Genomic DNA, 24177 nt, shown 5'->3' with positions numbered 1-24177 from the left:
AAAAAAAAAAGAGCAAAATGTTCTCTTGCAAAGGTTTTTCCAAATGGCTCAGAAAAGGAAAACGCAAACTCCCTTTGTTCTGGAGGCAGATGAGGACAACCTCAAATCCCATCAGCAGTTTTCAGTGCTCTCACCACGCACAGCCCAGCGATCCCCACCTCTCTCAAACAGCATCGCCGTTCCTGGGTAACCCCCAACCCATGAAGGCTAATGAATAAGACAACAGTGGGTTGTTGTTTTACTCCTCGTCCCCAACACTCACTCTGCATTAGGCTCCGTCATCTCACCCCACGCCTGATGTAACACGATGTGGCAGAACATACCCTGAGCCGGGAGTGAACCCTGATGTGAGGCGGAGCGGATGCCTTGGACTGAAACTGCTCCTTCCTTCTGTTTACTACCTTTGATCCACGTTTGCTGCTTGTGACAGGCTGTTAAATAAATACAAGTGACAAGGCTCGCTATGAGTTTGTTTTTCTGCAGCTTGCTTTCTTCTCACTCAGCTCTCCAAGCAGATCCCTGCCGACAAATACACCGAGGCCATTACCAATTAATGACTGTAGACCCCTGTCCTCTGCTCCCCAGTGCCAGTTCTATGCATTAGCCCGAGCAGCATTCAAAGATAATTGTGTTTTGTTTATTTGTTTTGGGGGGTAATGGCAATCAGACAGCAAATCCCAGTCCTTACTGGAGCTGCAATTCTGTGTGTAAGGCTGCCTGCTATGAAGGGAGCTTGGACAGCGTGAACCGCAGTTGCTCGAGGTGAAGTTTCACATCCCTTGTTTCAGTCTTCATCTCTTTCCCCTTCCAAGAGGATGTCTCTCCCACAACCCAGAGTTCTTAGCACTTTAGGGGCAGCACTTCTGCACACCCTTGATTTGTTTCATTGCTTTTCAAAGCCCACTCGTCCTGTGTACTGCAGTTAATTGAAGCAAGAAATCATTCTTTGTCCTCCGTCGGCCTCAGCACACAGCACCAGTGCTCCAGATCACAAATATTTGTACACAGAGATGCATTTAAAAGCATGAAGAGATATTCTGTGACTATTTCAGAAGCAGTCACTGACTTGGGTACCTCAATGCATCCTAGTGCTGTTGACACAGATTAAGTTTTGATTGGGTAACTGGGACCTCCTCAAGTAAGAATCCTGGAAGGTATCTGAGTTCTGCTGTTACAATCCAGTAAATTAAATCCCTGCTAGGGCAGGCAGAGGCAATGCAGCTCGAGGGCGTCCACATGGCTGCAGAACAGTGAGCAAGGGGCAAGCTGCTCCATAGGCTCTGCTTTCAGAGATGCAACCTTGTGCTGAACAGCCATGGCTGCACTGCACGTTAACCAAGGAGACGTGAGATGCAGTTGGCCAAACACATTAACATCTTCTGCTCTGATAATTAGTTTAGTGAAAAATTATTGTGTTATCTGTTTGCTTTCACTGGAGACCAATTGCAGTCTTAAAAGAAAAGAAAAGCTCACATTAGGTGCTTTTAATAAGGCAAACTCTATCATGTTTCCAAATAAGACTTAAAGCTCATTCGGCACGTGAGTAATTAGCATGAGTCAGGTTGGAGGCCAAATGCATTATTTAGTGATGGAATTAATTTTGTTTAGAAAGAATCTCATTAAAGCCGACAAACTGCAGGAGTATCAAGGCAGTGGACTGAAAACATTGCAACGGCACTGTTAGTGCAGCTCCAGGATGTGGCTTGGATTTCTGCACCCAATCTCATGGCCAACAACGGAGGTTTTGCTCTGGCCAAGCAGGGAGCACTGATCTCAGCAGAGCCATATTGCACAGCAGGTGTTCATCTCAGAGATGAGCTGAAATCAATTATCAGCACTGACTGCCATACCACTGGGCCAGAACTCTGAGATCCTCCAAATTATCCTCGGATTGCCCATATTTGCATTCCAAAGAGGCACTGGAGACAGTCTTCCTGTACAGAAAGCCTTTTCCCTACAAGAACAACCTGCTTTTTTTTTTTTTTTTTTTTTTTTTTCTTCCCAGGACTGTGACACCCAGCTGACTTTCATCATATGCTGCTTTTTCCCCCTCCAATGGGGCAAGCAAATATACTTATCAGTACAAAGGATTCAGGAAAAAAATGGATTATGTTCAGCCTCCTCAGGCAAAACCAGCAGAACAGACTGACAAAACTTGTGCTCCATAATGAAATTCCAACGAAGGCATTCAGTGCTTGAAAACTAGGACAAATGATGCTGTAAGGAGTGGAATATGTAAACGTGGCAAAGACCTTCATTCTATATGCTGGCTTCAGAGGGGTTACTTCCAGCTGACAGCAGTGCAAATGAGACCAAAATAAGACCCACAGCCACCAGCAGAAATATAAAACTTGCTTTTGTGTAAGAAAATATAGCAAACGTCCCCTAAATAGGGGACCTTCTATGTATGAGGTATTTTGGATCTATTCGGACGCTCCTGAATGGCAGTTTAAGAGATGACAGCTTTGGAGCCAAGTGACCAGCTCACAAGCACCCTGCAATGTGCCAGCTTGGCCCTGCAGTAATTCTGCAGTGGTGCCCATGCCCTGTATCTGCAGCACAAACAGGATGGCAGTGATTGCCATAAAACACAGCCAGCAGTGACAAATAGGGAAAGAAAATCAAGTAGAAGTAACAAATATGGTGTCAGTGTTGTCTGAGGGATGCTTTAGGGATGATGAGAGGATGGCTGTAGGAACAGGAGGTTTCCCCTTGCAGACCTATAGGGCACCTCCCAAAACACACAGCCACAAGGCTCAGGTTCTGGCTGCACACCAGCAGCATTGCTGGGAGCTCAGGGAAATGCCCAGCTCTCCCCAAAACAACTCCCAGCTCCATAGACAGAACTGCTGCAGGGTGATTTGTGCTTCCAGGATTTGGATGCATTCCTGCCTTTCTGGGGTAGCTGTTGGTATCAGGGATAGTTTCCCCCATGGGGAAGCATGTAGTTTTTCTCCCTGTTCCCAGCAGCACACCCAGACATGGCTCTCTCTCACCACAAGGTCTGAACACAGCCAAGCACCAGACAGCCCGACAGTCCTGACATAAGTCAGTGATCTGAGAAAGTGGGTTTGTAGGTGATGCAGAACTCTCAGATCCACACTGGAGCTTCTGAGCTCATCATGTCAGCAAAGCCTGCTTTCTTCTCAGGTCACAGGGAGGCTGGGTTTCCTGGAAGGCAGCTGTGAGTAGTGTGAGGCTCCTGAAAGGCTGTGGCACAGCTGGGGCAAGACCTTTGCTAATGAAACCAGGAGGTGTAGCTCTGCTCAGCCTCCCTTCAGGTGCATGCTCTCATTTCTGAGTTGATCCCTGTGATGAGCAGCCATCCCTGCTGGTGATACTGAGTTCCGTGGGCTGTTCTATGCTCCAGCTTTTCCATCTTGACCCCTCAGGCACAATCTCCAGAGGTAACTTCATCCCATTATACCAAATGCATTCAGCCACCACCAGCTGGAGCAGGCCGGGTTGGAGCATCACACCCAACACACTCAGGCCAACCCCAGCTCCCCGATGACTCCAGGAGCAGCTCAGAGATATGCCCAAGCACACTGGCCAAACCTCAGGCTTTGGACTGGAGAGTTACAGCCATTGATGCACTGAGCCATCTCATGTAGGACACTCTATAAATTCTAACAGCAATCCTTTTTAGCAAGGCCCTTGGAAATGTGACCAAACCCAAGCACATAGCCTGTGGAAAATCACTTTAGCATAAGAACTTGCACATCAGTGAGAGCCCTTCTCCCAGTAGCTGTAATGAGAACAGACAGTGCTCAGTTAATGGCTGTCACATGCTGAAACACAGCTAGAGTATTTTTCTGGGGAAAAAATTCAATGTTTCTGTTGTCATCTTTACTAAAAGACAGACCTGTGAAGGATTACGTGGATTTCACAGCAAACTTCAACTAAAATGGGACGTTACCTGTCTCATTAATATTTCAGATATGTTTGAATGCACTGGAAAAAAAAAGTATTACTCTGAAACAAATTCAGGAAGAAAGAAAAAGACAAGTTTCATTAAATAATGAATACACTCCGTATGAAGCCATCCTGAGATTCAGCCCCATAGTGTCAACAAAAAAATTCTGCTGTTCTACTTATAAATAAGGCAAAATTATCTATTCATTTAGGAAAAGTAATCATGCTCAGTTAGACACACCAGACAAGCATATGAAAAGAAAAATGGCTTTGAAGCCACTCTCAAAGTCAAAGCTAGACAGCTTGAGGAGAAAACTCTGCCATCCAGGTTTAGGTACACATTAGAAAGCCTATTAAATAAGTGGTGTGAATTGGTGCTTCTTTTTGTTGTGTAACACTTTTGAATCTTTAAAAGAACATTAATGCAATAGAGCTCATTTGCCAGTATCCACACAACAACCCCCAGCTGAAGGTGTTCCCTGTATGCTGATATGAGCAGGGGGCTGAGCAGAAGCTGCTCCCCTACTGCTGCCCTGCTTGTTCTACATGCAGCACAACCCATCACTTTTCTGAAGATACGGGGTTGGAATTTTAGCTTTCACTTCTAAGCTTGGAAGAGTAATAACAGTTCTTCTAACCTGGGAGGGAAGCCTTGTTACTTACATCGACAGCAGGGACAAACACAGTTGTGTGAAATGTTGAAGGGCTTTGGTCAAAAACCTCCCTGCTATCAGTGGGCACAGTGGGGTTGGGCTCGGTGACCTTTTCCAACCTGAATGGTTCTACGTCTCAATGAAACTTCGGTTTGAGAGCAGAACCGCTCTTGCCAGGCACTCAGAGCAAACTCGTCTGCCACCTTCTGTAACTGAGAGGATACAGCACTCATGGAAGAGCATTTCTGATCCAGCCGGCAGCGCTGCAGCGAGGAGAGCGCATCTCCCCGGGCGGATCGTGGAGCTGAGCACCCGTGCTGCTGTGATAACGGACCGATGGGGCACAGACTACAGGGGTGGCCAGGCACCTCCCAGGTATGTCCGATGGGGAGAAGAAATTCCTTATGGATACAGCACGGGCTGGTCTTGCAGTACAGCGATGCAAGCTGTCAGCTGCACGTGGCCTTTGGCTGTACTGATGAATCACAAAGCTTGCTTCATCAGGCTGGAGTCAGCCTGGCACTGCTCGGCCCGGGCATGGACACAGGCCTGAGAGGCCTCTCCTGCATCCCCAAGAGCTCGAGTCTGCACGGGCAATTGAGAGAAATAACCGTGAACAATGACTGCTTGACAATGGCAGCAAATTGGGTTGGCGCTCAATTGCTCAGTGCAGATGCTAATGGGAACAGCTCCTTTCTGCGGCGCAGTCAGCACAAATCTCAAAACCCGAGCTTGTCTCCTTGTCGGCAGGCCATCTGTCATGCTAATACATCTTGCTGCCGAGAGCTGATGCCTGGGTTTTTCCTTTAGCACCGCTACAAAGAAAACACAGTGCTCCCCAAAGCCAGCAGTGCTCCTGGGTTGTGGGTGCTTGGTGCTGAGGGAATGGCTGCCCTCCTGCAGCCTGCACACCTCACAGTGCTCACAATGCAAAGCAGCCCCACCACTGCTGCCTCTCTTTCTGAGGGATTGATTTATCCCAGTACCTGTGATTGCATCTCAGGATGCATTTAGTGATTCATTCCCTTTAATAATACAAGCAGATACTGAAGATGTCTTCAGCTCCCTGAAATACGCTCTTTCAATAACGACAACATTCTCACTTGTTTTCTTTTCAAAATAATAACAGAAAAACTCATAGGGATTCTTGGTCTCAGCACAGTCACGTAAGCAGGGGCAGCCCACCCCCACCTGCTCGGTGCTGCAGCCTGGCCAATGCTGGCAGCTTGTAGTAGGGCAGTATTACTAAAGGGTCAACTCTGTCCACATCAAAGCTTTCAATTCTTATCAACAGAAATCCATGTGCTATCTGCAGCTGTATCCCTGAGGAAGCTGCAGAGGCCGTGCAAAGCTCAGCTGCCAGGAATCACACCAAAAAGGTTTTTATTGACATGTTCCTTTCACCAGAATAAAAACTTCTCCACTGTATACAAAAGCTCATGTCCTGGAGCTACAGACCCAGAGAAGGCCAAGATATCCCCTCAGCTAGCAGAAAGTTCCCAGTTCCCCTTCCCTGCCACCTCCAGCCCAGCATTCCATGCTCTGCCCACTCCCCCATGCTCCTTATCCAACCCCTGCCTCTGCAATCATTGTTTCCCTTTTCCAAGTCCACACTCTTCTCTGGCTTCATCAGCTCAAAGGCACTGCATTCCCTCGGGCACAGCACCATGTAAGTAGCACTCAGAGGCACTTCATTCTGCCCTGAAGGACCTTACATATTCTCTTCCCAGTCACAGCATTTTCTCTGTCTGCTAGGAATTCAAAAAACTTTCACCTATTGTTATATTTTTGTATCCTTGCTTCCTGAGTGTGTAATGTTACACAGCCCCTCCCTCCACACCTTTGGAACCTTTGAGGACAAATCACACACTGCCAGGACAGTGATGGTATTGCTTCACCCCTCTTTCATCACTGCTATGTCCCAGAGCAACACTTTCTGTCACTGTGTGACTTCACTCTCACCCAAGTTCACTGCTCAGCACATACATTTGTGCATCACTGCAGTAGCAGTGTCCCTTGTGCTCTCTCGGTTATGTTAGTGTCTCTCTCAATACACACCTATACATTATCATATATTATACTTATCTTTTGCTTATTTTTAAAGTACTTTTCCTTTATCTTGCACTTACCCTGCAGCAGCGGGGTCGGCGCTTCTGGGTGCCTCCTGGCTCCGTTTTCTTCTTGTTCTCGGAGTCAGCGCAGTGCTCCGGGACGGGGAGGGATGGAGAGCACCGGGACGAGGATGTTTCGGAGCGCTGCAGTTGCGCGGTACGCGCAGGAGATGGAGCTCCGCGACCGGAGGCTGCGCGGACCGAACCCGGCTCTGCTAGGGATCGCTCGGGCTGGGGGATGAGGTTAGAAACAGCCCCTCTGGAGTGAAGCATGCCGCTTCTCAGATATGATGGAACAGCTTTCCCGGACTTGTTCTGCAATATTTAAAGGATTTTTTTTAATGGAGAGGAAGAAGGAAAAGGAAGAAAAGGAGAAAAAAAGAAGGAAAGGAAAAAGAGAAAGAAAGGGAAAAGAAGGAAGAAGGAAAAGAGAAAAGGAAAGAAAGGAGAAGAAGATACACGTTTGTAAAACACATTGTCATTCCTCTGACTTTCCACTTTTCTGTCTGTGGAATCGGTGATGAACTTTACAATCTCCTATGTCTTCCACAAAGGGAAGATAATTGGGTTCTCCTGTAGCTGGAACTTCACTACTGAGCTGTGCCCAAATGAGTGGGAGCTCCAGAGCTGCCCCAGTGGCATTCAGAGCACACTATGTGCCTTTCCCCTCACTTCCCAGCCGTGGCAGCACCCCTCAGCTGGTCCTTGGCATCCAGGCATCCAAAGAAAAGGAAAAGCAAATGCAGGTGCTCAGTGCCAGGAAGCAGCCTGACCTGGGCAGGGAGCGAGGGAGTTGTGCTGAGCCCCTGCTTTGTCTGTACAGCCCGGGATACAAGGGGAATCACCCCGCTACTCTTAAATATTTTGGACCTTGGAGTTCCCCCTGGCCTTGCCCTGGAAGCTCCCTCACAGTTCAGGTGCTACAGGGAGCTCTCCTTCCATTTGCACCACAAATATTTGATGCCTGTAGCTGGATGCTGCAGAACCACTGCTCTTCCCACACCCACTGCCAACCCTTGGGTGGGTTCTGGTCCATTCCTCTCCCCCAGCCCATGCTTTGGTCTGCTGGGCTGAAGGATCATTATCTTAACGTGTTGTATAATTATACCATACGATCATGTTGCATTTATATTACTGTAACTTGTTTCATTATTTCCACTTCGTGTCATAAATCACAAAAAAGCATCAACGTTCTGACCAAAAGAGTGACTGGGATTTCCCAAGGGCTTCTCAGGGGAGTAACTCTCACAATATTGCAAACTACAGAGCAGCAGGAGCTCACAGCAGACGTAGGATCAGCCAAAGGTTGTCTGCAGGGTTGACCTGATGGCCCATGTGGCCTCACCCTCTGCCCCATCTGAAGGTCTCTCAGCCTGAGCAGGAAAACACAGAGGTCTGCATCACTCGTGTGCTTTCAGACAAATGGGTCGGCTGGGAGATCTGTTTCTACAGAGCTTTACACTGCATTTCGTTTTCTCAGCCCCTGGGGTCCCAGCACAGCTGGGAGGAGTCATCTTGAAACCCAGGAGATGCTTTGTAGAGCACTGTGTGTCCCACATCCATGGCACAGGGGCTGTAGGATGTTCCCAACTGGCAGTGAGGCTTTGCTCCCAGGCATCCCCCCATCATCCCTAGTGGAGGCACTGAGATCCTGCTGTATTTTTAATTGTGAAAATGTATTTATGTGAATAAAATACATCTTCTTGGGGCCGTGACCTACTTTTTATGGGAAGATAAAACAATGGTAGGTATACATTTTTCCTGCGTTTATTTCAACTGTTCTCAGGCAGATCAATAGGAAACCCACAGCCACCAGGATGCTTTCTTCTATGAATGATCCTGCTCCCATTGAGGTGACTGCGGGCTGCTGCATTGCCGTGACAGAACCCTTAACTGTCAGATCAGTAGAGCAGTTTTGACAGCATATAGCTGATATGGAAATAAATGATTTGATAGGGCAGGAGCTCTACGTACACATTCCACACCACTAGGGAGACCTCCTGTGTTTACCCAGGTTATGATAATAACAGTAAATAATAGATAATCCAGTGCCCTGAGCAAACATGGGTCGGTCTGAAACTCACTGAGCACTGCAGGAACTGGGGATGCTCTCTCCTGTCATTCTGTGACAACAGAGCACACCATTTGCTTTTCAAGGGCAAACAGAAACCCTCACTCTGGTGTTTGGACTTGTCTGGGTCTGAAGCCCTACTATATCAAGGTCTCCAGGTGTCTCCTGGGGAGGAGAATGTCACCAGTCCCCGATTTGGCCACAGCCATCAACACACAAACCCACATATCTCCTTCACTGAGGCATCTGTGACATGACCTGAATGGGCTGAACACAGTCTGCACGTCACAGGGAGCAGTCAGAGCTCACTCACACACCACAGCCATACAGAACACACTGATGCCCTGTGCTGACATGGCAGCACATTGAGATGTCAGGTACGGCTACTCCTGTCAAGCATCCCTGTGTGACACAAACAGCATCCCCAGCTCTGGAAATGTCCCATTTCCCCACTAAAACCTCCCAGCTCACCTCCAGCTCAGCTGAGTGACATCCTGGCATTTATTATAATTATCTCTTGTTAATTAAATAAAATCTTTTCTGCTTTCTCCACAGATTTCCCCCACGAAGCTGCAGTGGGGAAATGGCATATGTCACAGTGCCAGGCAGATGTGAGGACCTCAGGGCTGTATTTCCATGAGTGCACACCCCATTAACGATGTTATCACTGCAGCTAAATAAGAAAGGTATGGGCATTTCTATCTCCTCACCCCTGTATGCCTCCCAGTTCCTCTAACAGCAGCTCATCAACAAGAAAGCACTGTGCTCATGCCTGATTTTGGCAGGGATGTGTATGTAGGAGGCCAGGGGATGCCAGCAGGTGCCCACACGCTTTGCTGGTTAGCAACAGAATGCTGGGTCTCTGGGATCCATCTACAGGCAGACTTACAGGTGCCTGATGGAGTTAGGGCAATACTGACTTCATTCCAAAAGGAGCAATTAGAACAGAAAGTAAGCAGGCCTGGCTGAAACAAAGCTGCTCTGCTGCCCTGAATCACAGCAGCTGCAAGGCTGAAGAGATCCGAGTCACTCAGCTCCTCTGCACCCTCACACGTGGTTCTCCTCACAGAGAAATGGATTCACTCTGCTCTAGCATTAAAGATTAAAAGCAGCTGCAGCTCATCACAGCCAGGAGATTTATCAGGAGCTGATGTCAAAAGCGATGGCTTGCTGGGAATAACCTTGGTTGCTGGCACTGCATGTTTTGAAGGCATATTAATCACAATTTGAGCGTGAATAGTTCTCCTCTGACTGGGAATGGAGAGAAGAGTGAGGTTTAGGGATCTCTATGAAGGTTTGAATAAAAAATGCCAGACAGAGCCTGTGACACAGAGTGCTCAGGGCTGGAGAGCATCCCTGCAGAGCCAGTGTATTCCTCAGACATGGACATCAGGACTGAGTCTGGAAGCACAGCTGAGGGAGGCTGATCATTGCAAAATACTGCTGCAAACAAGAATAATTCTAACGTATCCAAATCAGTGTGACCCATGGGGCTGTTTCCCACCTGCAACCCCAGGGAAGGACCGGTGATGGGCAGTACTGTTATATCCAGAGTCACCTCTCCTTTCCTTCAAAACCGCTGCATCCTGATTTGCGGTTACAGATGCACAGAGTGGGAGCTGCAGCCATTGCCTGCCTGTTGTAACTGCTGCCACTGAGGTCCCCATGGCCCAAGAAATCTCAACTATATAAAACCCTACACAGAGATAAAGCGAAGCAGCAGCTCTTGCCTTCCTATAGGCTGTATCCATGGGAACAGGATGCAATTTGGTATCCACACGATACCAACAGATAGAAACCCTGTGGTGCATGGAGGAGAGGATGGCAAAGCACTGTGAGCATGGCAGGGCATGGAGGGCACCTGCTGGGTCACAGCAACACTGAGTGCGGGGAAGCACCAGCTGCAAAAAGAAAAGTTACAGAACTCATGTGGTCCTTGGGGGGAAGGGGAGATGGCAGAACAACCTCAGCCTGTACAGCATGGGGAGGGATACAGAGAAGTGCAGCAGGAGGCCCTGAGAGAGGGGAGGAAAGTGCCACTTTTATTTTTATATCAGATATGAAAGAAATGAAGAAAGTGAAGAAAAAGGAAAAAAATTCTCAGCTACCTCTCATTAGTGAAGGAAAGCAGCCCCAGTGGCCGCCCTGCCTGCTCACAGCACTCCCACCCCATGCACTCCTGCACTGAGCTGCTAACAAGCAAGAAGTAGGGAGGAACAGGAGTATTCCATTTCTTCTAGGACCTTGAATAATCCAACCCCACATTTGGGAAAATGAACACAGAACCATAACAAAGAGCATTTATAAGGTAGAACAAGTGCTCACAAGCAGAGCACTCCACACTTGGAACCACCAACCTGCACACTGTGCCTTCATCCACTCTTTATCCTGCTCAGCTGGGCTGAAATCCACCTGCAGAGCCCCTGGAACACTGGCTGAAGTTGGTGTAAGGGCTACACCCGAGGTAGCAGGGCTTGCTCTCCCCACATCAGCAGCAGATGAAGTGAAGCATGCCCCAGCAGAACCTCATTATTCCTGGCTGCTCATACTCATCCTATTGGAGTATGGCAGCAGAGGTGGTGACTTTAAGGACTCCAGTCCTGTAAGTGTCAAATCTTTAATTTATTGCTAGCTCACCCTTAAGTTCTGCTTTTCATTGATTGCCATCCAAGAAACAGACACAGGACAACATGAGGCTGACACAGAAACTGGAACGGGAGAGAGACCAAAGTCAGTGGCATTACTGAGGGAGCAAGGCTTGTGGTACATAGTCCTGTGCTTATGAAGGGCTCATCCTCACTGGGTAAATGTGTGAGCTCCCAGGCTCACAACTGGTGCCATACGATGACAATCTCCCCAGTGAGTTAAAATAATTACTCTTCTAATTTGCTCCCAGACTCTGCTAAATCCTCTGGAGCCTTGAGGAAAAGCCCCAGGTTCTTCCACGCCTTCTGTTAGTGTAGGCAGGCACTTTAAAGTGAATAATTCTGTATTTAATCACTACAAAGGAAAGTTACACTGTTGGGTGGGGATGTCCCAGGACGCTGGGCAGGATTAACCACACTGAGCAGATCCCTGTGTGGAGAGGCAGATGTACAGCACGGCCCACATGCCTTGGAGTGGAATTTAGCATCCATGCAGTCCTGAAGTTCTCCTTTGCAAGAAGAGTTGAGAACATAAGGGATCCAGCAAAGGAAAACGCAAAGGCAACCAACAGCCTTTGAGCCACCATCAAACAGCAACATAAAACCCATTAAACTAGATTGAGACTGTCTTTCCTACTTGATCAGCTGTCACAATGCATTCAAGAACATTCTTTGGGATCCATTGGCTGACCTAACCCAAGTTTTCCTAGATGAATAGGCCTCAAGGACATTATTCTGAGGTGTGCTTACAGCAACGTCCCCAGGATGATTGGCAGCATCAATGCAGACAGCAGTGGCTGCTCAAGACTTGCAACTAATTTTAGAGTAGCTTATAAGTAATGATAAAGCATTGGAACTTTCATTACGCAGCAATGACAGCAGGTTCCAGGCTGAAGCATGTGAGAATTTGCTCAAATGCAACAGCTATAAGCACAGAAATAAAGGAAGAAGCTGCTTAGCTTTAGGAGGCCTCAAATGGGCAGAGATCTCCAGCAAGATCCCCTTGCCTCCACTGCCAACCCTTAAATGAGGTCTGGCAAGGGAAGGATCCTTGCTCCACCCCTTCTGATCACTCAGGTTCATTGCATGCATCTGAGCTCCCCTGGGTTGGCCCTGCCTTCCCACTAGGTCTCCATCACTGCTTCAGGCCATGACTCAATATTTCTGCTATATCTAATATGCTACAAATGAGGTCAAATATACATATATTCTATTAGTTTTAATTACAGTAAGATGAAACAAGCTCAAATATACCAAGAGTCCTTGGAGGGTTTTGTTTTGCAGAACAGAAATGTCCAGAAAGGCTCAAAATAAAAATCAGAACTGAAGTTTGAGGAAGTTCCTTTGGAAAGGCAGTGAGCCCACAGCCGGTATGGCATCAGATGCTCGATCTGATGGATACTCTCAACCCGGCAGCAGTCATTCTCCTAGGACCAAAGTGCATCATATGACAACTTAAAATATATAACCTCAAAACAAGTCTCATACATATGCATAAAAAGAAGATAAAATTCCATTTTTCTGCCAAATTAAAACAAAGATCAACTACTTTCCTATGGTAGTGGGGTGCCATTAGTTTTACTATGCCACTTCACACCTTTCATTGAAATAACTTCCATTTTAGGTAGGGCCTTGCCCTGATGGACATGATTTCCCTAAATTTTGTGCCTAGTGTTTTCCACAGGAAGGTTTTAGGTAGTCTTCCACTTGATGCTGCACTGAAATCCTCCCAGCTGCTCTTCAGACCCCGTCACTGGGATGGCGAAGGGAAGGCAATGCCTGAGCACCTGTGGCTGCACTGCCTCCAGGATGAGGACGTGACATTGGCCACAGAGAAGTGCCAACCTGCTGGCATCTGAGCCTGCTGAGGTATAGTTGAGAAAGATGGCTATTTCCCATTGCAGCCTTGTTAGAAGCGGTATCCAGCAACGAGAGGTATTGACCAGCAAATATCTGTTCAAGACAAATTTCTTATTTTTCTAAAGAGGACTATTTCTTGGAAATTTACACAAATCCTTTACGCTTTCTCAGGCCAGTGAATTTACAATTCATGACAGCCACATGCACAAATTTCTGCAGCCTACCTAAACCTTAAAGAAATAATAATTGTTTTTCCCAGTTCTACTCTATTTTCTTTTTCTGCTCTTGAGTCAAGCCTTGGCTTTCTTCCTCAGGCAGAGCTGCTGTTAGCTCAGCACGAAGACCTGAAGGAAGAGGGCTTTGGACAGATTTCAGTTATGTAGAGAAATATAAATAAATAAAAAAAAACCAAACCAAACCAAACACAGCAACGAAGAAAGAAAAATTATTCCAATTCCCTAAATTACATTATTGGTTATATAACCAATCTCTGTGGTTATATTTATGCTCCTATAAACAGACAATTGCCCTGAAACAGAGGCCTAAAAACGATGAGCGGAGTGAGGATGGTGACCACCAGCCTGGGGCCACGAGGTGGGTGGTGGTGACACTCAGCACGGGGATGAGGACATCTGGTCGTAGTCGGGGCACTTGAGCAGAGCCGGGTAGCTGCTGTTCATCTGCAGAGATGCTTCACTGGAGATGTCTGACGGGCTGCGGCCCCGCGCCCATGCATCTGGGTGCAGGAATTGCCCCGAGTAGTCAGAGCAGTTGCTCAGACGGGGACGGTAGAAGCCGGGGTGAGGTCGGTAAATGTCCTCAGCGGTGTATCGCTTCATGAACAGGTATACGGACATCACCCCAGCGCTCTGTAGGGGAGAGAAGAAAGATGAATGGCTTTCTTTGCCCCGCTGATGGCTTGCAAGTGCATAAAGGAAAATCACTTCCCTGCCCTGTGGGGAACACAGCAGCCCAAACCCATCTCCTGTTCCTCCACATGCACGCTCCACATCAAATCATGATTGACTGCCCTTATAGCCCTCTTTTTCTCCCATGCCAATGCCCATGACAATGCTCAGTGACTAAGAACGGACAGAACTCTTTACAGGGATGTCTCGGAGCAGCCAGTACCTCTGTGAGAAGGAATGAGATGGCAGAGAATGCAAACGACCAGCCATATTTGTAATTGAAGAATGTCTCCGAGTCCTTGGTCCTATTGAGCATCTCATCATTAATGCTGGATATGTAGAGGACCAGCCCCACCACAAGGGACAGACCTGGGAGAACCAAGGAGGAAGAGAGTGAAAAACATGTTGGGGTTGAAGCTGGTGAAGCAGCATCTGCCTTTACGAGCAGAGTGGCGGGTGAAACTCTGGAACTGTGAAATTGTGCTTGAAATAACCGGGAAAGGAGGACTACCAAGGGAAAACCTTGCCCAGCAGAACTCACCCGACAGGATGAAGAATATCCCTGACACGAAGGCGAGGATGGTCCTGTGTGGCCGCACGTGACCAATGTTGCTCAGGATGAAGCCGATGAACATGAAGAAGAGGCTGACCAGAGGGAAGGGAGTGGCAGAGCGGATCATCTCTGATGGGACAGGAGCAGAGGAAAACAGGGACAGATTAGCACCCTATGTCTTGCCCATTCTGCATGAGCCCCTGGCACAGGTTCTTCTCTCCAATGTCTTTGCTAATGAGCTGAGTGAAACCCCTGTTAGAATTTGCATTTCTGGGAGTTTTCATGTGAAGTATTACCCAGAAAAAAAAAACACCAAACATTGGAACCTGCATTTTTTCACATAGAAATTGTCGATGCATCCCTGCTTGGAGCACCCTCGGAGAACCAGGAGCTTGTACAGCAAGGGCACAAAGGGGTTTATTGGGGTGGTCTCTAAGGGTCCTTTGGTGCCTTGCAGATTGCAAGTTCCCTACCAAGTCACTTACTCAGGACGTTGACTGTGGATTCAGATGTCAGCTGGATGTTCATGGGCATGACATATTCTATAGTGAAGCACCGGCCACGTTCCTCACCTGCAGCAAAAAGAGACAGAGCCAGGCCTGCAGCATGCCCATATATTTGGTTTGGTGGTAAATGAATGACTTTCAAATTAATTTCATTACTTGGAGGTAAACAACCATGCTGTTTAGTGCTGCTTGCATCTCAGTGTTTGTGTTTGCTGCTGAAGAAATCCACTGGTTGCTACTGTCGCCCTACAAGATCAGCTGCCCAGCTTTCAGGTGTCACTGCTAAAGAGTGACAGCGGGACGTGACCCCCAGGTGCCAGCACTTGCTCAGGAAAGCATTGGCTGAGCCAATCCCACATGCTTCTATGTGTAAGTTCTGGGAGCTCCAAACTTCACTCTGGGTTCCGGGATTTCCCGAGACCTCAAAACACGATCCTGAGGGCAGAGAGTTTGGGGTCACCGGGGAGCACACACTGGAGCCCCTCCCTCCTCTCAGTTCTGGATCTGTGCATCCAACTCCCCTTCACTTTGGCTTTGTCTGACCCACATCACTTTGCCAAAAACAGCATGAAATGAGGGAATGCTTCAGCTGAGCCGAATCCCAATTTTGCAGGGACAAAACAGAGGGTTTGGGCAGCTGCCCAGGCACTGCAACGGGCCGAGGGGTCGTGGCAGCACAGCAAACTCTGCAGACTTACATGCCAGGACAGATTTATCCACCTTACTGGGGTGCTTACCAGGCGCCGTGCCTGACTTTGGAAGCAAAATATCACAATAGGAGGGGGACATGATGAGGAGGAGACCGTACCTGCCAGGAAGCAGACCCTCCAGAGCCCCGCGTGCAGCGACAGCTTGATTTCAGCTGACTGGTTCTGGGGCTGGACGATGCCTTCCTCCAAGTAGAGCCAGTAGTCGGTGCTGACGGAGATGCCCAGCAGGCCGAGGCCGCAGACGGCGAACACGCTGCTGAGCAGAGTCAGCGCCTTCCTGCTGCAGGCGCTCATCCCCAAAAGCATGAGGGGATGTGTGGGCAGAGGGGCTGCAGCCACCGGCGCCCACCGTGTCGCTTCTGTAGGGAATATAAGTGATAAAAGCTTTGCCTTGGTGTTGGATGAGCTGATGTAAGCCATTAAAGAAAGCACAGGATGTGCTGAGGGATGGGGAATGCGAAGTGCCTCCCAGCCATGGTGGGCCTACGATGGCTGTGGGTGTGCGGAGCGGCCAAGCTGGCAGCAAGTAGCTGGGTTAGGGCAGGATCCCTGCTGCTCAGCCACAGCCCATAATTCCCATCCAGATTTAGCCAAATCTCAGCACCCAAATGCTCCCACAAATGGCAGTGAGCCATGGAGCCTCAGCATGGGAGCTGTTGAGGCTTGAAGGCACTGCATTAATAGAACAGCAAAGATACTGCCTGACTAAAACACTCCTGTGCACTCCGAATCACCACCACGTCCTCACTACACTGCCAGCTTTTGTCTTCTAGGGTAAAAAACCATAGGCATCAGTGTGTGAACAGAGCTGGAAGATGAGGAAACAGGACTGAAGCGCTGCTGGGAGACCTGCAAAGTCTTGAGAGGGAAGGAGAGAGGCTTTTGTTATTGCATACCCCCGGGGAGAAAGCAGACAAGTACATGTTGGTAGGAAGCAGATGTATTTGCACCCTCAAGTGCTGCAGCAGCTCTGACAGCCCTCTCCCATATGAAGTCAAGATTTGGCTCTTCCTACGTTCACACCGAGCCGTTTCCCAGAAGGTACCGACCTACGGGAAGGGGAAGAGCTGTCATTTACAGACAGCCCAAGCAAACGTTCCAGCTCATGTTCCTCCAAGCTTTCCACCTTTGCTAGAGATCTATTTTTAAGGTTTTTATCTATTGCACCTCTCATAGCCCAGCAGCCATGAGGACAACCTTGCTGTCAAGGGAACGGACCCACACAGAGCTGAAGAAGTTGGGACTGCACTCCAGAGCTTTACAAGGTGGTAATGTGCCATGCCCCATCCCTGCACAGGTCCAGAAATACAACCATGCAAAGCACGCCTCCCTTGGCTCATCCCCCTTCTCCCTAACTTGGAACCCTATTTTCTAGTTGCCACGTGAAAGTGAACGATATTTGCTACAGAATGCCTCATCCTTCTTGATATTTTGGTGCCAAAATGGTAAAAGGAGCAGAAATCCATTCTTGGCAGATGTATCATTAACAAATTACTTTTCTTTTTTTTTTTTGTTATTAAGAAGCCAAAAATCAAAGTAGGGAATATGTAAAAGTCCAGATAAAGCTTCACAGAGAAAAACAGTTACGTACATGACTCTTTTGTTATCTATCAACACCAGGGATTAGAAAATATACTGAATTGGCACCATACATAGTGGTCACTGGGAGTGGTGTTAGTCACAGGAAGGGGCTTGGGCAGTGGAATCACACCTCTCAACTGCCCCATTTCTTTTCATTCTCACACTTCAATTTCCGTGTAATCATGGGTTCATCATAGTGCCACTTATTCACAAATTAAATCAGACCTGATTAAGTGGGGCCGAGGAATGGTGCCATTCAGAACAGTGCTTCCCTGTGTCCAGTGCTGGTGGAATCAGCCAGGCTCCCAAGAGAAAGTTGTCTCAAGGACACAAAGAGGATCGATTTTCAGCAGGGATTTAGTCCCCAGTAACCTTTACAAATTGTGTTGTGCTTCATACTGCTGAAAAGGAGATGCTGTTCGGTTTCCAGCTGTGTCTGTATTTTAAATGAATATAGCCTTGGAGGTTTGCAAGAAGGAGAACCTTAGAACTGCTCCTGCTCCTTCAACTACACAGTGACCACTGGTAGTAACCAGGTAATGCTGAAGGCAGTCTGCATTGCAATCCACAGTCCTCATGAGGAATTTTCTTTTTGTCTTGGAGCTTCAGCTTCTGATGGAAGTGTCTACGTCCCTCACTGGAACTGAGCCCCGAAAAAATTGAAGTGGGCATTGGCAGTGCTCCTAACACAGCTCGCTCAGGTCCAGCAGTGACATAAGGTCCTGTTCCACTGTCACGGAAAGAAAACATTGTCCTGCCTGCGGATGGATTGGGAAAAGCCAACATCACCTGGGCAGGGTGAGCTGTGCCAGTGCATCCCTGCTCATGAGCTGAGCGTAACGCCGTGCTCCTTGCTCGCAGGGCTGAGCCACGCAGAGGATGCAGCTATTGATCTCCTCCAGGCTAGGGCAGCGTTTCCCATCTGCTGACATTTGTGGTGAGGGGAAGCACAGACAGGGTTATCAGAGATGATGAGAGGGAAGGTTTGGTTTGCAGAGGGGTGCTGGGTTCAGCACGTGCCTGTGTCTGTCGTGGAAAAGCCACTCTGCTCTCTGCTGCTGGCAAAGCAGAGCAAAGAGAGGTTAAGGCACAGCCGTGGAGCAGTGGGAGAGGCTGAGAACAAAAGGTGGAGGAACGAAGCTTGGGAAATGGAGGATAGGAAACCCACTGAGTGCGTGAGAGAGGTACAAAGAACATCAGGGAACAACATGAGAAGAGCGTGAGCTGTGATGGAGCTGAGCTGAAATGCAGCACACACCAAGCTGCGATGAGGAAACTGGGCTATAGCTAAAAATACAGGGTCTTCAAGCAGCTCGACCTGCTGCTCAGGGAGCAGTGCAGGGCAAGAACAAATGGGCCAAGAAGAGGGGTTCATTCAATGCAAACCACAGCCTGGGGCAGGTGATCACTCCCTCTGGGTGAACCCCTGAGAGTCCAGCTTGGTCCTTTGCAACCCTAAAGCAGTAGGGAAGTGTTGGCAAAGCAGCATAGCAGTTCCCACCAAGCTCGCATGGCACGTGTCCCTAACTGGTGCTCTGGGATGGCTGCAGGGATGGAGATAGGCTACAGTGTGGATCCCATGAGCAGGTATTACAGGGGAATACGTAAGGAAGCTTTACAGAGCTGCATTACTGTCACAAAGAAATGTGTCGGCTCCATTTCTGAGAAAGAAATTACATAGTGGAAAAATTAAGTACAGAAATAAATCTTTCGGATGTGGAGGAAGGTTAGCCTGATAGTAAGAAACAAAGCAGCCCAGCTCATGGCAGTGTGAACCAGCACCAGTAAGCACTCCATCCAGCAGCCATAAACTTCAGAAGGATCGATACCAGACCTGAAAGCTTCCCATGGCTGCTAACAGCACTGCCAGCACAGTGATGCCTGTCACCGTGGGATGGAAACACGAGCATCGACCGCATCGAGCACACTGGGCTCACGGGCACTCAAGAGAGTTGTCTGGATTGCATTAAAAAACAGAAGGCTGTTAATGAGTTATTTAAACCTCGTTTAAGCCACGCCAATGACAGTCCCATCAATTTTTTGCTTGTTGGCAGATATAAAGAACACCTGAAAAATATTTAGAATTAAAAATATATGACTGCCACACTGTGCTGGTCACCACCAACACACATTATGAGGGGTCACTTAAGATTTGCCCTTTATCTACCCTTCCTGTGTGGGCCAGGCAAGGATGAGTGCAACTGAGCCCACCTTCAGCTTGAGAACCAAAGGCAATGAGACAAAATGATATCCCAGGGTCAAAGCAGCAGCAGCTGAGATTTACCTCCATCCCTCAGCTCTCTGACCAGACACTTCCCCAAGCCACTGTGGCTCTGTGCCAGCTCAGTCCCACTAATGGCTTCGGATGATGCCAACAACTTCCAACAAATAAAACTATCGACCCAGTGGTCCCCCCCCAGCCCAGCACAGCCTGTCTGTGTGCAGCCATATCCCCAAACCCTCAATCTGAGCATTTCCTCCCTATCAGCAGCAGCACACACGTCTCTCTCCTTGGCACTTTACAGCTCTTACCTCATTTAACCCCAGCTGATAGAAGGTTTTAAAGTGTAGCAGCTCAGACTCTGAAGGGGAATCGCTGGAGGATGACCCTGGTTGGTGCTTTGGGTGTTGGGTGCCCCAGAGGAAGTCTGAGGCAACTGGAAAGGGCTCAGCCTGAGCTCTGTGCCCCATTGCAATCCACCTGAGGGGGGGTACAGGGTGGGGTCAAGGGGATGTGGGGACAGCAGACAGATGTTGCAACCACACTGCAGCTCTGATTCTACTGTTTGGTGGGAGAGCAGTACATGGAACACAGTTCTCAAGAGGGGAATAGGAGAATAGGAAAGGACAGAGCTCAGAATACTGTCCATGCCCCCAACACCCAACTGCTGTTCTCAAGAAACCATATATATACATATAGGGGAGCCTTCCCCTTTCACCCTCTGCGCACATAAGCTGGCACCCAGTATTCCCACTCACACCGTGTCAGATGCTCCCAGCCAGGAATGTGACTCAAACCTCTGCTTCTACAGAGAGCCTCAAAGCAAGAATAAAGGGGGGGGGAGGATATTTGAGGCTGCAGAGCAAATCAGCTGGGCAATTGGCTATGTACTGCGTGGAGCTGTGCTTGCCCATTAACGGCTGTATGCTGTAAATCACAGATTGCAATTCACATCCTAAGTGATCCAGTGACCCTCTTCTGCCTTCAGCTTAGAGTTTCCCTCAGCTGCCCCTGGCCTGGCAGCAGCACAGATGAGTGATGGCAATGCAAGTCCTGCACATGGAGCTGGCTTGGCCAGCTGCTCACCCCACATCCAACACATGGGAGGTTTGTCTAATGAAATACTGAATCTTCAGCACTTGGTTCTTGCTTACTTCCATGTGTCATTCAATACAGCACAAATGGTATTGAGTATTAAAAAAGGAGAAGAAACCTCTTCCTTGCATTTGAGAGCTTTTCAGTGTCTCCAGTCCCAACCACTGCCGAGCAGGGCCAGCACCCCCATTTCCTTCTTCTCCCTGTAGTGGCAATGAATGGCAGCGTGGGCTAAATTAAGCAGTGCTGGGAGGAAAAAATAGCATCATGAGCTAATTAAAGCCATTTCTCCCCCCTGTGCTGGGATAAGTGACCCCAGTATCTGTGGATCAGGAGGAGCTCCATGCTGCTCCCCTCCACAGTGCCTGCAGCTGCATGGCTCCCATGGGGATTTTCTGCATGTCAGAGAGAGAAAGGGGCACGGTGGAGATGGGTTGTCAGGTGGACTTGATGATCTTAGAGGTCTTTTCCATCCTTAATGATGCCAAGATTCTAAGTTTGGCTCCATCTTCACATAGGGAAGGCTTTTTCTTTGTGTAGCTCATTGTGTTCAATAGTGAGGCTATGTGACATTGAAGTATGTAATAAGCAGCACCTCTCCTCCACCTCTGTTATGATCAGGTGTCTTCTGCCCCGTTTTGCCTGTAAGGTGTTTTGCAGACAGCCCTGTACAGCAGTTGACACAGATGACAATGAAACAGAGAGATCATTTTCCCCTTCAGCCGTTCTCCCTTTCCCTCAGCTGCAGAAAAAGGAGCAGTTTGGTGCTGATCTATTGCCTGCCTGCTGCCCACCTCTCCTGTGCTTGAGGAGAAACACACTGCTCCCCTGCAGCAGCTCCAGCATCAGGGTGATTTAGCACAACTTCCTAAATCACTCAGCTTTCTAGGTCAGGTTTGCTGTGTTGCTTTTCACCATCTGCAGCTTCCAGGGTATCCCAGCATAACCAAGAGAGAGGGCAGCCTTCTGCTGAACACCAGGTCAGGGCAACTCTGAGCACCCCTGAGAGCCACCAGTCCCAAACTGCCATGGGCTGAGCTGGGGATGGCAAGAAATGCAAGCAGGGATATGCTGCTGAGCATCATGGCAGCGTGTGGGACGTGGCACTCACTGAGTGACTTTGTCCTGGGGACTGAGTACAAAAATGATGATCTGCAAGCTGTCCTGGGTCAGTGGTTGCCATCTGTTGTAGTGTTCCAATAATGCTCCTCAGTGTGGCTATAAGCACAGCTCCAGAGAGGTTTTCCACTGATGAGTAGAGACAATGCCTTTATAATACAGGAAAAGCAGCAAGCCCCATCTTCCAAAGGGACCAGACAGACCTCTCTCACCTGTAACAGCATATTTGCTGAGCCTGGCAATGCATTAGAGTGGCTCTTTGACAAATCCCACGTTCACAGTAAATATTGTACTGCAAATGTCAGAAGTTTGTGGCTGCACAGTAATACAAATTGCTGTGATTTTGATTATCGCATTTCTAGAGCACACCTAGAACCCCAAACCCCCCTTAATTTCAGCAAGATTAAGGCTCTCAGGTAAATTTTGGGTCTAGACTGCACCACACAGTCATTTTAAATATGTCACCCCAAAACCAGGGCTTTACATCTTCCCAGCTGCTTTACAAAGATGCTCCTGGCACCCGCAGCAGCCGCACACTTGCGCAGATCACAGCTCTCTGATAGCATTAAAGCCTCTGTGGGCTCGTGCATTATTTCCCTTTCTTATCTTCTATTCACTTCCCTCTGCATAACAGAAGCTGAAGCTGCAAATGTGGTGGGACAGACGCAGCCAGATGGGGATTCATTCGCCTCAATGAATATATTCAGCAGCTACTCTAATACAAGAAGGAGCTGGGGAAACAAGCACAGAAGCTTTCCCCCTGTGTCCTGGATGCCACGTGGAGCTGCTGCACATTGGCTGAAGTGAGGCAGCAGTGATGGGGTTGCTGGGCTCTTCTATGGCTCGTGATGATTGAAGCAGTGCCCTACAATGAACCCAAAAGGCAGCTGAGATGGAGATGTGGGGATGCTCCTGCATAGCTCCCTGCTGGGGTCATGCCACCAACACTCACTGCTATCACATGAAACTCAGCTAATAATCCTCCTTTTTAACATTCCTACTGAACTAGTGCTGCTTTTGATGTCCTCACCAAAGGTTTGCCTGCACCATTCAGCCCCCCCGGAGCCCCCACAGAGGTTTGGGGTGCATGGGGGACAGTGATGGGGACAGGTCAGACCTGCTCTCCAGACACCACCACTGCTCTGTGCACCCTGAGCACTGCCACACATCAGGGGGCTGATAAAGTTCCTCACAATGCCAACAATTAATCACCAGCCAAACTGCATGTCAGAACCCTCAGCTCGCTGCCGGGATGACTGAAATCCCACATTTCATATTCCATATCCTTTTGTAGAATATGAATAAGGAGCGTGTGGAGAAGAGAAGAGAAGCTCCACGTCCCTGTGAGCTTTGTTCATATGGCAACACACGATCCAGCGTTTTTTCCCCTCTTTACTTTACCCCACTTAACGAGCAGGTCAGATTTTCTCACATAGCTGCCCCCTCTGAGGGGTTAACGACACCAGAAGGCATTGGCAGCTCCAGACTTACAGTGCATTTTATATTCCCTGTGAAAAATACACGAGGATGGGCGTTCAGAAACGACGGGTAAAACGTGAGGATGCTCACCGCGCCCCAGGGCTCCGATCTCCTGGAGCAGAACAGCCTCGGGCTGAGCAGCCTGGATCGGGTTGCCCCGTGCGCCGAACCCAGCCGGAGCTTTCAGCCGGGGCTCCTGCGCCCTGCCACAGCCCGGCACCCCAGCAGCAGGGCAGGGGCGATCCCACACGACGCAGCGCGGGTCGCTCCGTCACAGCCCGGGGCTCTGCGGCCCCGCACCCACCCCGGTGCCCGCACACAGCCGGGGCCGAGCACGGCTGAGCCCAGGGCGGTGCCCCCGGGATCCGCTCTTACGGCGGATCCGATTCCAGCGGGGTTACGGACCATGAACGAACGTGCCAACCTCAAACCCTCTGCTCCGCACTCACACGGCACTTCCCAGATCCCTCCTTCTTCCTCTCAGGCATTAAACTTTCTGGCTTTTCCATGCATTTCGGGAAACACCACGAAGCCCCTACCGGGACCGCGTGCCCCCCACCCATCCGTACGGACACAGGAACCACAGGAAGGTCCCCGCTGCTCCCGCACTCACCGGCCCCGCAGCTCTGCTCTCCGGCCCGGGGATGTTCCCTCCGTGCTGCGCCGGGAGAGCCCGGGAGGAGCGGGCATCACATGGCGCCGGCGGGGCCAACCCACCGCCCTCCTCCGTGCCCCTTCCCTCCCCCCTCC

At 49.1% G+C, this 24177-nt stretch overlaps 1 protein-coding gene across 1 annotated transcript; it reads right to left on the bottom strand.

Moving 5' to 3' along the window:
• Window positions 1-13684: 13684 nt before the first annotated feature.
• Window positions 13685-24177, bottom strand: CACNG5 (calcium voltage-gated channel auxiliary subunit gamma 5). Its single transcript, XM_003211545.5, has 6 exons — window positions 24041-24177; window positions 16031-16291; window positions 15202-15288; window positions 14705-14845; window positions 14387-14532; window positions 13685-14124 (listed from the first exon to the last, which is right to left on the bottom strand). Exons 2-6 carry the CDS (start codon window positions 16236-16238, stop codon window positions 13867-13869), a joined length of 840 nt encoding a protein of 279 aa, XP_003211593.2. The 5' UTR covers window positions 16239-16291; window positions 24041-24177; the 3' UTR covers window positions 13685-13866.

This window comes from Meleagris gallopavo, chromosome 20 (assembly GCF_905368555.1).
Source record: "Meleagris gallopavo chromosome 20, MGAL_WU_HG_1.1, whole genome shotgun sequence".
NCBI classification, from domain to species: Eukaryota; Metazoa; Chordata; class Aves; order Galliformes; family Phasianidae; genus Meleagris; species Meleagris gallopavo.
This window is presented reverse-complemented; position numbering and strand designations above follow the sequence as displayed.

Excerpts from the sequence above, each read along its gene's own strand:
- CACNG5 (XM_003211545.5), bottom strand. The coding sequence starts at position 16,238 with ATGCTTTTGGGGATGAGCGCCTGCAGCAGGAAGGCGCTGACTCTGCTC. Across the intron at positions 14,846-15,201 it reads ATCCACAGTCAACGTCCTGA|AGATGATCCGCTCTGCCACT; the intron begins GTAAGTGACTTG and ends CTGTCCCATCAG. Across the intron at positions 14,125-14,386 it reads TCTCATTCCTTCTCACAGAG|AGCGCTGGGGTGATGTCCGT; the intron begins GTACTGGCTGCT and ends TCTCCCCTACAG.